General features: G+C 46.9%; 1 protein-coding gene and 1 pseudogene across 1 annotated transcript in view; both read left to right on the forward strand.

Moving 5' to 3' along the window:
- Nucleotides 1–4743: 4743 nt before the first annotated feature.
- On the forward strand, nt 4744–4884 carry LOC147027782 (signal recognition particle RNA; annotated as a pseudogene).
- A 3595-nt stretch (nt 4885–8479) lies between these two features.
- Nucleotides 8480–12808, forward strand: part of UBOX5 (U-box domain containing 5) — a 29858-nt gene continuing 25529 nt past the window's right edge. Inside the window, exon 1 of the mRNA XM_085877368.1 lies at nt 8480–8680. Coding sequence (XP_085733494.1) covers nt 8627–8680 — 54 coding nt within the window. The 5' untranslated portion in view covers nt 8480–8626. The remainder of the gene's footprint in view (nt 8681–12808) is intronic.

The raw sequence follows: 12808 nt of genomic DNA on the forward strand, positions 1-12808 counted from the left end.
TACCACAGCATGGCAACCCACGGTACCCTCCCCAACCATAATTTCTGAGGCAAAATTCATCACGTGCGCTTGAAAGGAGGGTTTTTCTTTTCATTTCGTGTCACCCTTTGTCTGTATTTGATTCTGTGTGTGAGGCCTCAACTGTAGTATTTATTTATTTCATGTCATTATCATTTCCTTTTGAATTCACATCCTTTGTGAATGTTTGTTTTATTTTTCATTAAACATATTCCCTTTAAGACACTGTAGCATTGTGCTGTGCTGTGCTCTTCCCCCATGCTCCTCGCCTCTCCGCCATTACGCCCGTAAACGCGTGCGTATTAATCTCCGAGTCTCGGTTGTAGCCTTCAAGGGAGAAGCTTTGCCATCTGTCCAGGTAGGGTTTTAACCCCTTGGACATGACATCTGGTCATCAGCTCATGGAATTCGGACCCTGATGAACAGAAAAAAATATCCATCCCCCCCATTGGGACCATACTCTGAGCAGAGCATTGGTGCTGCCTAAGCAGTCTCCTTGGCTATTGAACACAATCCTGGATGGGTCACCACTCCAACGCAGGATACCAGCAAGCTGGCACTCATTTTGCCAACCTCAGAAAGATGACAAGCAGAGTCAACCCCACCTGGTATTAATTTAACAGTTGAGTGGGATTTGAACTCAGGATTCTAGGATCCAAAGCCCACCACCCTAACCATTAAGCAAACACCAGGCATGTTCCTTATGGTGTTCCTTATGGTGTTCCTTATGGTGTAGGCAGAATGTATTGTTGCGGTTCTCAGAACCGCATGCATCCAACATATAGCGGTCCCAAGACAGTTATTCCATTAATATACGTGTAGATAGTTCCTTCCCTTTTGTCTAGCGGGACAACAGGGCCGTGCATTGCGAGGAACTCATAGCTATGTTTGCTTACAACATTTCTTCTTCATTTCATGTCTAACTTCATTCCTACTCTGCTTTTCTGATTATTCTTGAGGTAAATCTGAGCCACGTGCACCCTTCGCTGTGAGATGGGTCCTCAGCAAAGGCCAAGCAGGCATTATGCTGCACACCTCTCCGTAGGAAACACACCCAGCACGACACCCACGCTGCACGGAACATCGAGGCCGAAAATAGAATGGCAACACCACGCCAAGTTGTGCATGATACAGGCGGCATGTACTTTTCAACCCATTTCTGGACTAATTATATTGATTGGGTTTCGCCCCGCGCACACGATAGCAGAATCGGGCGAACGCGAGTGCTGGCCACGTGCGTAATGGTGGATCCACGCGCACTGTACGGAATGTGCTCGAATGCAGACCTGTGTGCCGCTCGCAACACTTTGTTATCGTACAGAGCAGGGCACGAATGGACACATCTTACTGTCTGTCAGTATGCATGGGTTTGCCATAACATCTTATCTTCTCGCCTCTATGGCCAGCGAAACTGCGATCGGGCGGAGGCATGTTGTACAGCTCGGGCCACGTTGGAGCACATGGAGCAGGCATATTGACCAACGCTGGTCGGGGCACACGAGCAGGTGTGTGGGACCGACGCCCCCCTCGGCCGGTCGTCAGGGCATGGCCTGGGTGGTTTTGCAAGGTAATTCATGACGCGGAGTTTGGTGTGGGAGATTCATGTCATGTTGTGGGGTCGGAGCAAGACAGATCCGTGGCGTGGGGTCATCCTGCCGGAAAAGGAATGTTGCGGTTCCGGTCATCGCGGCCGGGCCGCGCAGGAGGTCGGGCCCAATCAGAGCGCCCGATTCGGGTGACGACACAGCGCTTCGGGGTGGCCCCCCGCCCCGCGCGCGGGGCCTATGAAGGTCCGAGCGGAGCCTGCGATTTCTCTCTACCCTGCCTCGCCTCCCGCTCAAGCTGGACTTCGATATCGCCTCGGCTCTGCCCTCCTTCGTCTTCCACGCACACTGGACCGCTTCTTGCTCTCATTGCCTTGACTCTGCCTCCTCTTCTCCGCCCACATGACGCTGACTCCACCCTCCCAACTCAAGCCCCTCCTTCACCCCGACGGTCGCGTCGCATTCTCTGGACGACTCTTTGCACGAGTTGCCACGAAGCAAGAGACGACGCGCCGGCTGTCAGGGGTACCGCACCACGGAGCATCCCCCCAAACGTATTGGTGGCACATTCAGGCAAGCATGCAAAGGTACCGAGAGACCGCAGCCTCAACTCTTCTCCTTTCTCACTTCAATTCCTCTTCATCGGGTTTTCTGTGTCTGTGTCTGTGTGTGTGCGTGTCTGTGTCTGTGTGTGTGCGTGTGTGTGTCCTGGCACCTGTCCACATAAGTAAGACTGCAGAAGATTATTATTATTATCAATATTATTGTTATTATTATTTTTTGGGTTAAGTCTGCTCTGTCTGCTTTCATAAGTTGCTTGTACATTTCCGCACCTCTCACATTTCTTTCTTTCCCTGCACAACACACCCCATTAAACTATTCCCTGTGCCACATACCTTTCCTCACCTGCTTGTAAATAAATCATTATTAGAAATGTTCCCTGCTCATCCCTGTCTTTTCTTGCATTGATCCAGTATGGTCCGAATCCTAGCTAAGCCGGGACTTTATTCCCAACAATCCGTTCCTTTTAGCCAGTACGTCCTTGGCAGTGTCGCTCGGCTGCATCCGATCCGGTCAAGTGATCCGGTTCGGTAAAGTGATCCAGTTCGGACAAGGCATACCGAGGGCATGTTTCCCGGTAATTAAATCACGTGATTAATTAGGTAACCCGGTTAACCCATAGACAGGAGGACCTGAGGTCACGCGGTTGAGTTATTGGCGTTCACGGTCAGTTAGCGACCCGCCGCGTCACGGAATTATCCATGCGCGACGGCTTACAATTCCGGGGAGTCTGTTGGGAGCCGAGATACCTTTCCCCCCTTAGTGGTCTTCTCACCCGACCCCTGGCCCGCAACAGTATATAGTGTTCCTTATGTGGATCAATAATTGAAGCGTCACTTCCACTTGAGCCAGAGAAGTGGGCACGGTCGATGCTGTTACATGGTGTCAGAAGAGCAAACCAAACGCCGCTATGGAAGTCCTAAAGCCTCCCAAACCAATTAATTTTAAGGCATCAAATGCTGCTGATGCATGGGACAAGTGGGCTGCACGATTTTCAAACTACTTCAAGGCCACTGAATTCAAGAAAAAAAGACTACTGGCCTGTCAAAGACTACTGGCCTGTCAAAGATGAGGTACACATAGCTGATGGACTGCTGTGTGTTAGTGACCGCATTGTGATCCTGAGCTCACTGAAGAGTGAGATCCTGCTCTGCTACATGAGAGTCACATGGGAGCTGAGAAAATGAAAGCCAGGGCCGCTTGTGCTCTGTTCTGACCCAACACGGCTGCAGACATTGAACAGACAGTAGTCAACTGTGCAGTTTACCTCAGCCATAGGAATGCACAGCCCAAGAAACCACTGAGACCACACCCCATACCTGAGCTTGCATGGCAGAAGGTGGGAGTCGATGTCTTCACATATCAAAGCAAAGACTATCTCCTGGTGGTTGATTGCTATAGCAAGTATCTGGAGGTGGTGGAGATTGAGGACAAGACTCCCATCATGATCGTCACGAAGATGAAAGAGGTCTTCGCACGACATGTCATTCCAGAAGAGCTCATGAGTGAAAATATGCCATTTGACAGCCAAGAGTTCAGGCGGTTCACGTGAAACTGGGGAATCAAACAGTCGACATCCAGTCCTGGATTTGCCCATTCCAATGACCAAAGTGAACGTCTTATCCAAACCATTAAGAGGATGATGAAGAAAGCTGATGACATTTACCTGGCACTTCTGGAGTCGCGAAACACCCCTGTCACGGATACATCATTCTCGCCGGCACGGATATTAATGAGCAGGACTCTGAGATCCAAGATAGCAGTCACCAAGCAGCTGCTCAAACCAGCAACAGTAGATCCCAGAGCACAGTTGATGCAACAGAAGCCGATACAGAGAGTCTATCATGACAGATCAGCAAGATCGCTGTCTCACCTGCAGCCGGGTGACACTGTTCACATCAGGAGGAACACCTGGCAGCCAGCCATCGTTACCGAAGTGGATTCGCACCCGAGATCATACTGGGTTGACAACGGTATTGGGAGTGGTTTACGCAGGAACAGACGTCATCTGTTGAGAACGAATGAGCCACCACCAGCTCTCATGACCCCCAAAGATGATGTCGTGACCCCTCGTGAGCAAGAGCCTGCTGCGACGAGCAATATGAGCAATACCACTCGTGTAGACATGAACGGTGGAGCGGGTATGCCACAACCAGGTCCACCTGTTAGAGAACAATACACACCCGCATGCACGCATACTGCAACACATATGCGTCAAACCGTGCAGAGTACTAGACGAGGGCGTATGATTCTTAAGCCTCAGAAGTATAAAGATTTTGTTTGTTAAATCCATAAACTTCTTGTAAACTGGTGTTGGTGACCATTGCAGACTTGTACTGATATACCTGACATACGAAGTTGGTTAAACTTTCACTCAAACTTGCTTCCTGGTGGCACTGCAAGCCAATAAGTCGTTTAACATGCTGCTAAAGCTTTGTGGACGCTGATTGTTCGGTTGACAACACTTTGACAATGTATGATCTTACTCTTCATTAAGAAGGGAGATGGAACAGAATATATCGTTGCGGTTCTGGAAACTGCATCCCTCCAAGGCAATGGCATCCATCATACAGTGGTCCCCACTCAGTTATTTTATTAACATACGTACAGTTAGACCCTTACCGGGTGTAGTGGCGTGCGCCTGTAATCCGGCTACTCGGAGGCTTGGGTTGGAGGATCGCTTGAGGACGGGAGCTCTGCACTGGGCCACGCTATGAGAGGATGTAGGGCAGCCCGGAATCATGGCGAAACCCAATCCATATCCCTGTGTTGTAAGAGGCGACCAGGGTTGCGTCAGGAAAGGCATCCGGCGTAAAACCTGTGCCAAGTCAGTATGCGGATCAGAACGGATGATCCGCTGTGGCGACCCCTAACGGGAGCAGCCGAAAGACGAACAACAAGACGTACTGTTAGACCCTTCCTTCATGTCTAATGGGACAAATGGGACAAGTGCGTTGTGTGAATCTCATAGTTATGTCTGATTATATCTCTGACTTTATTGGCTGCTCTTAGAGCCCCCCTTATTCTGGACATTTCCATCTGTCTGTCTGTCCGCAAAACTTTGGTCAAGCCTCGGGGCTAAACCACTCAACCGATTCCAATGAAATTTGGTAGGTAGGACCAATATTTCTGGGAATCGTGTGCTTTCGAATATGGGACCCCGGGCCCGAGCAACGGCCCTTTAAGGTGGTCAAAAAATCGAAAAAAAAAATCGAAAAATCGAAGCTCAGAGTTCTGTGCACAATCTATCTCGCTCCCTTCATGCCAATTTGCAGCCCTAACAAAAAATATTTGTAGGAGGAGATAGGTTTTTGGCGAGTACCTGTCGAACATTTCAGAAACGGTTAATTGCGAATATCTCTAAGAGAAAGAGTCTGATTTTGTTGAAACTTGGGTGAAATGTGTACAATGTGGCTAGCATGTACACAAAAATGAATGGTTGCTATGCACACCTCCGTTGCTTAGCAACAGATAAAATACTTTATCGTACATCGTACACTTCTTGTGGACTGTACAAAAAAATCAATACCTCCGAAACTGGACCTCCGAGGGACCTGTTTTTTTTTGTGCCCAAGGAGAATGTCTTACAGCATCATATAAAAAAATAAAATCTTTAGCGAATAGATAAATGGAATTACCAGGGCTGCCATTTGTTAGAGTCTCTTTGGAAACATGCCTGAAATTTCACAAGGCGGGTTTCTGGGCACAAACTAAGAGGGCTGTGTTAATCATATTTATTGTGCTAAATTGATTGATAGCATGTACATGAATATCGGCTAGTCGCGTCGGCCAGCTTTCCATCTAGAGCGAGCAGCCATGTCGCCTACCGGCTTGTTCCTACTCTTTTCCTCTTATTCCTGAGATAAATTCAGCAGGCACTGCACTCGCCGTGCCCTTTACTGCAAAAACTGCGGCTGCGCCCTTCACTGTAAGAATGGGTCCTCGCAAAGGCCAGCAGGCACTGCACTCGGACAGCCACCTGTAAAAACTGCGGCCGCTCCCCTTCACTGTAAGAATGAGTCATCGCCCCTGCCCCGCACCACAGGGTCTATAAAAGGACAGGTCGCGGGGCCGTTCGTTCGTTCCCCATCTGCTGGTGGTTTTCCGTTCCTGCTCAACGCTCCTGGTTCCTGTCTGCTGGTTCTGCTCTGTCTGGCCTGAGATTCGTCTTTGAGTTAGTCTGCTGGCCCCACCCTTCTTCACTGACTCTCCGCTGACTCCACCCATCCATCCACCTCCCTGCTGCAGCCAATCCGTCCACTTGCTTCGGACTCCGCCTTTCTCCACCCACTGGCTTCTGACTCCGCCCAAAGTCCCTCCTTCACACCTGACAGCCACACCCCATTCTCTGGATCAACGCTTGGCTGCACGAAGTGCCACGAAGCAAGAGATGACACGCTAGCTGTCAGGGAGGTATCGCCCAGCAGAGTACCCCCCCCCCCAAAAAAAACGGACTGGGTGGTGCGGTCGGTCAATCATGCAAGGTATTGAGAGACCGTTAGCCTCATCTCCTCTCCTTTTTCTCTTCATTAACTCCTCTTCATTGGTGTGGGTGTGTGATGGCGCTTGTCCTTGCTTAAGTTAAGATTGCAGAAGAATTATATCGGAATAACTCTGCTCTGTCTGCTTTTGTAAGTTGCTTGTATTATTGTTGAACCACACTTTTCTTCCTATCTCTGCTTACACACAACAATAAACTACATTCACTGTGCCACATATTTTTCCTCGCCTGCCTGCTAGTAAATTATTAGTAGAAATGTTCCCAGGTCGTTTTTGTCTGTTCTTTCATTGATCCAGCATGGTCCGTATCCTCACCAAGCCGGGACTTTATTCCCAACGATCCGTTCCTTTTAGCCGGTACATCTTTGGCAGTGTTGCTCGGCTGCATCTGATCCGGTAAGGTAATCCGTTTCGGACAAGGGGTACCGAGGGCGTGTCCCCTGGTAATTAGGTCACATTCATTAGGTAACCCGGTTAACCCATAGACGGAGGACCCGAGGTCACGTGGTTGAGTTATTGGCATTCACGGTCGGTTAGCGACTCGCCGATGACACGGAGTTATCCCTGTGCGACGGCCTGCGATTCCGAGGAGTCCGGTGGAATTCTGAGAAAACTCCCCCCCCCCCTTCCCCCTGTGGTCTTCTCACCCGACCACCGGCCTGCAACAATATATAGTGTTCCTTAGGTGGACCAATAAATGAAGCGTCACTTCCACTTGAGCCAGACGTGTGTGTAGGTCGATGCTGTTATAATGAACAAATGGTCTCAGGTCGTGGGATTTGAACCCTGGCTCCGACAAACTGGGTCGGAACGGGATTTTTTTGAGCCCCTCACGCACCACGCCATTTGGTATTGGGGTGGGATTGTAGAATCATCAAACTGATCGACATCTGGTGTCAGGGGTGTGGGATTTGAACCCTGATGGACAATAATTGTTGATCAGGACGTGGGATATGAACCTATCCTGACTACTTCGAGAGTGCAGGATTCGAACTACGATTATTGGTGTTGGGAGAAAAGAACGCTTGGAAAGTTAAATAAATAATTTTCTTCTGAGGTGATAAAACGCGCACGCGAAATGGCGGCCGAGCATGAAGTGTCGATGATTATTGGTTCGCGGGCGCCAGCAGTGACCACTATTTTTGTTGTGACTGTGTCTGTCTGTCTGTTTGTGACTCTCTCCAGAGCATAGCTCTGTGACGTTTGATGCGGTCTTGATGAAACTTGGACACAAGCTAGATATCATGGTCTAGTTGTGTCTTTTTGTATGAGGGGCGTCCCACGCCCCTTGTGGGCGGAGTCACGCCCACTTGAACTTTTTATTTATTTTATTTTTTCTCGATTTTTTTTTCTCGCAATTTCATTTCTTAGAAGCTGTGCGTAATGTCCATAAGTACAACATATAAAAAAATCCGATTTAATTTGGTCAATTTTAACGGAAGAGCCACGAGGATCTAGATATGCCACGTCCCGATGTTTGAGTCTTAACCTGTAAAGAATTACCTGGTCTATTCGGGAATACCGAGGAAGCGCGACACCTCTCGGGCTTCGACGATCCTGCAAAGTGCCAACTCAAATTTGAAGATAGTACTCCGCAGCACACCGGCATCAAATCTGAACAACGTGTGACATCACGTATCCACGACATACAGTTCGCAGATTCGCTAATTTCAAGCACACCAGATTATGCCATTGTGTGTGTACCTCGACGTTTAAATGGGAATTTAGGCAATCAAGTGATAAATATGTACTACATCAAAGTCTACGTACAACATAACTAAGCCGACATTCCTTCCATCACTCACTGAGAACGTCAGGCGAAGATCGCCGGAAGAAGGAATCGTAGTTGCGGAAGTCGCGGATACACGCCATGTTCTCCATGGGTTTGTGGAGGTGCTGGTTATGGTGTTCCGGTTCACTGTCGTGTTGTTAATCACTCTGTGGTGTTATGAGCTATTAGCACCTTCCCCTGATGTATCTTCCTGGTAAATCAAACGTGATCGATGACGTTGAACGTGTGTGTGGCTAAGCTGGGAAGCAGAATCCACTGTGATAAGGTGAGCTCGCTCTTCGGTGTACGGTGTGAACGATTGGGTATCTCTGGTAAATACCGCGTTTACTTCCTTCGGTATCGGTTAAGGTTTGGTGAATTTTTGTTTAAAAACCGCTTCATATTCCTTTAATACCTGCAATGCCGCGGGTGGACGGGGGTTATGTCTTCACCCCTGTGTCTGTCTGAGCAGGATATGTCGAAAAGGTTATGGACGGATTCGGACGAAACTTGGTGGACAGTTTGTGTGTGTGATGCGGACGAATCGATTCGATTCTGGTGAAGATCCGGATCCAAAAAAAGGATGCTAGAATTATTTAATTTAAAAAAACTGATTCTTCACCTTTTATGGATCGGGTCAAAAAAAAAAACGATCTAAAGCATGAAAGTTCAAAACTTTGTGGATGAGTTGAGTCGGTGACAATAATGAGCCGATTAGATTTTGGTTCAGGTCCGAATCCAGATCCGGCCTATCCACCCATCCATCCATTGGAACCATACTCTGTGTAGAACGTTGGTGCTGCCAAAGCGGTCTCCTTGGCTATTGGGCACAATTCTGGACGGGTCGCCACTCCGACACAGGATACCAGCAAGCTGGCACTCATTTTGACGACCTCGGAAGGATGACAGGCAGAGTCAACCCCACCTGGTATTAATTCAACGGTACTACGGCCGAAGCAGTCTCCTTGGCTTTTGGGCACAATCCTGGATGGGTCGCCACTCCGACACAGTATACCAGCAAGCTGGCACTCATTTTGACGACCTCGGAAGGATGACAGGCAGAGTCAACCCCACCTGGTATTAATTCAACGGGAACTACGGCCGAAGCAGTCTCCTTGGCTATTGGACACAATCTTGGATGGGTCGCCACTCCGACACAGTATACCAGCAAGCTGGCACTCATTTTGCCGACCTCGGAAGGATGACAGGCAGAGTCAACCCCACCTGGTATTAATTCAACGGATGAGTAGGATCTCAAGCCCACCACCCTAACCATTAAACCAACACCAGGCATATCCGGCCTATCGGTGGGATATAAAATGTGGAGGGATGTTCTCGACCGAGTGTCGTTCTTGCATTTGTCATTTGATACCAGATTGTTTCTGTTGGTATGAAGCTTCGTCCGGTGTTTATTTGAATAAATGATTTTGAAGCTCATTGATATTATTGTGCCTCCTTGTTGTTGGGGGAACTCCCCTTTAAGGATTGTTTGTGGACGAAACATGTCATCACTGCTGATGAACCGCAACCTTCATCGGGTGTTGAAGGATGTGGTGAAGTTTCATTGGAATTGTGTGTGTAGTTTTCAAAGAAGAAAGCAAATACATATTTTCGGGGGCAATCCCCCCCCCTAGACCCTTTCAAACACTAATTTTTTTATTGCCATGAACAATCTTTGGTGCATCCCCCCCCCCCCCGGTCCACCCTTGGGTACCTCAGGAATCAGTACCTGGACAAGCCTGGTGTTGGCTAAACAGTTAAATGGTTGGTTGGCTTAAGATCTTAGGGTCTTGAGTTTGAGTCCCTGTCGGGCATTGAAATAACACCAGCCGGGGTTGACTCGGACCATCATCCTTCCAAGGTTGGTGAAATGAGTACCGGTGCACTGGTAACAGAGGGCACTGCAGCAGCAGCACAGCTGCACCCCCAGAAAATGATATAGCCAAGCAGCCACAGTCTGCACACGATAGCTACTGTAGCTCGTACCCAGACCATTATTAGTCCCCAACCAGTTTCACTGGAGGGGGACTATTGGTTTGCTCTCCATCTGTCCGTCCGTCCAACCTGTTGTTTTTCAGACTTTTCCCCATACCCTTTAACATATTCAACTGAAACCTGGTACTTGGCTTTATTCTGATAAGTTGCAGAACAAGTTCGAGATTCAGGACGTTTCATCAAATTTTCAGAGTTATGGCCCTTTTGGACAAAGAAAATATCACCTCGGTCGGGGAACATGTATTGCAAATCAATTCTCGTTATTCATAATTTCCATCAACGATTTGGATTGTGGGGTTGAGAATCGGCTTTCTAAATTTGCAGATGATGCAAAGCCTGGAGGTAAGGTAGATAGCGAGGGGTGGGAGGGATTCGATTCAGGAAAGTCTAGATAGTTTAATAGATTGGTAGATGCAGTTTAACATAATGAAATGCTAGGTGATGGTGGTGGGTAAGAATAATGACAATAAAGATCGCATGATGGAAGAGGAAATGTTGGAGCGTGTCACACAGGAGAGGGATTTAGGGTTGGAAAGTGGGGGTGGGTGGGTAAGCAGACAGCACAGTACCAGGTAGTTATTGGTAAAGCTAACAGGTGCTTCATTAAATACAAATTATAAATCAAAAGAGGTAGATGTGAACACTTTCGGAATTTAGCAAGGTCTCATCGAGCCTATTGTATTGTTTAGAGCACCAATCTACAGAAAGATATATCATAGCTGACATAGACAGGGTACAGCGTAGACTGGAGACGTGTAGAGGAACTCGATTGATTCCAGGGCTTGATAGATCAAGCTGTGAGGAACATTTGAAGGAGACAGGACTTTATACATTGGAAAGGAGGTGACTATGAGGGGATCTGATTGAGATGGTTAAAACCATGAAGGGTGTGGACAACATGGGTGCAGTGGAGCTTCTCAGCAGAATAGAGTGTGATAGAACCAGGGGTCACCCTGAGTAACTTTGAGGAGAGTTGGGAAAGTAATAAGCTCAGGGTCTTTCACTCAAAGAGTAGTTACCACGTGAAGCGAAAAGCAGGGTTAAGCAATTGGTTCATGTCCGTACGTCTGTCTGTTCAATTAAAATGATCGTCAGTTTATGATTGAGGAACAGCTTATTACCACGCGTGCGCTGTATACAATTGCACCGAGTTTGAAATGTCCCCCCCCCCCCCCCACGTGCCTCAAGTGAGCCAATGACGGCCGTTCGGTAGATGGCAGTGCGTAACCTAGTTTAAATTGAATGTAATATTTTGAACACGAATAGGAAGACAAGTTTGCCGCTTTACCGTCCCTTAGCTCTGAATTTGTCCCGATCACACATGTGCAGAGGGGAGTGTGATAATATTTTACTCAATCTGCCTGTCTGGCAGTCAAACAAAATTGAACATCATTCCAAACATGAAACTTGCTGTTTTTAAGGACGTTATAAAGGACACAAACAACAGGCACGAATAATTAATGCAACGTGTTTGACAGGGTGATGTAATAGCCACTTGAGAAAATGTTGGTAAATTCCAGAATTAATTTATTTATCTGACTTTTGCAATCTATTTTTTTTTAATTTAATTAAATACTATAATCCACAAATCGTCTGTCATAATACCTCCAAGAACCTCCAGTTTTGCAGTACTGTCAGACCCCATGTATTCATGGTTTATATAATTGACCTGCTTCGACATTTGTGGCCCTGTGCTTTGTGTATTCATGGTTTGTTTCTTTTCACATTTTTGCAGGTGTTTGCACGGTCTTTTATTTTTTTTTGAATGCTTTTTTAAACGTTTTTGTGGGTGTATTCACTTTTTTTTTCACGTTTTTGCTTGTGTATTGCAGGGTTTTGTGTTTTTTTCACATTTTTGGGGTTTTATTCACGTTTTTTTTCACATTTTTGTGTGTATTCATGGTTTATTTTTGTGGATCTTTTCACATTTTTGGGATTTATTCACGTTTTTTTTCACATTTTTGTGTATTCACATTTTTTGTGGGTTTTTTTCACATTTTTGCAGGTGTGTTCACGTTTTTTTTCACATTTTCATGTGTGTATTCATGGTTTATTTTTGTGGGTTTTTCACATTTTTGTGGGTGTATTCACGTTTTTTTTGTGGGGTTTTTCACATTTTTGCAGGTGTATTCACGGTGGTTTATTTTTGTGGGTGTATTGACGGTTTTTTTCATATTTTTGTGGGTGTATTCACGGGTATTTTTTTTCACATTTTTGTGGGCGTATTCACAGTTTAATTTCTTTTATTTTTTTTTTTCATCGTTTTTGTGGCGTTTTTCATCAGCATTTGTAATGTATTATACAATCATTCTAACCTAGCCATGACAGGGAACACAGGGAACGACCATCAATTGCTTTGAAGTATCATATACTTTCATTTTCAACTGGGCCTGAGGGGAAGAAACAAGTGCTGCTGTTG

The sequence above is a fragment of the Eptatretus burgeri genome, chromosome 4 (genome assembly GCF_056783735.1).
Source record: "Eptatretus burgeri isolate ZD-2024b chromosome 4, Ebu_testis_v1, whole genome shotgun sequence".
NCBI lineage: Eukaryota > Metazoa > Chordata > Myxini > Myxiniformes > Myxinidae > Eptatretus > Eptatretus burgeri.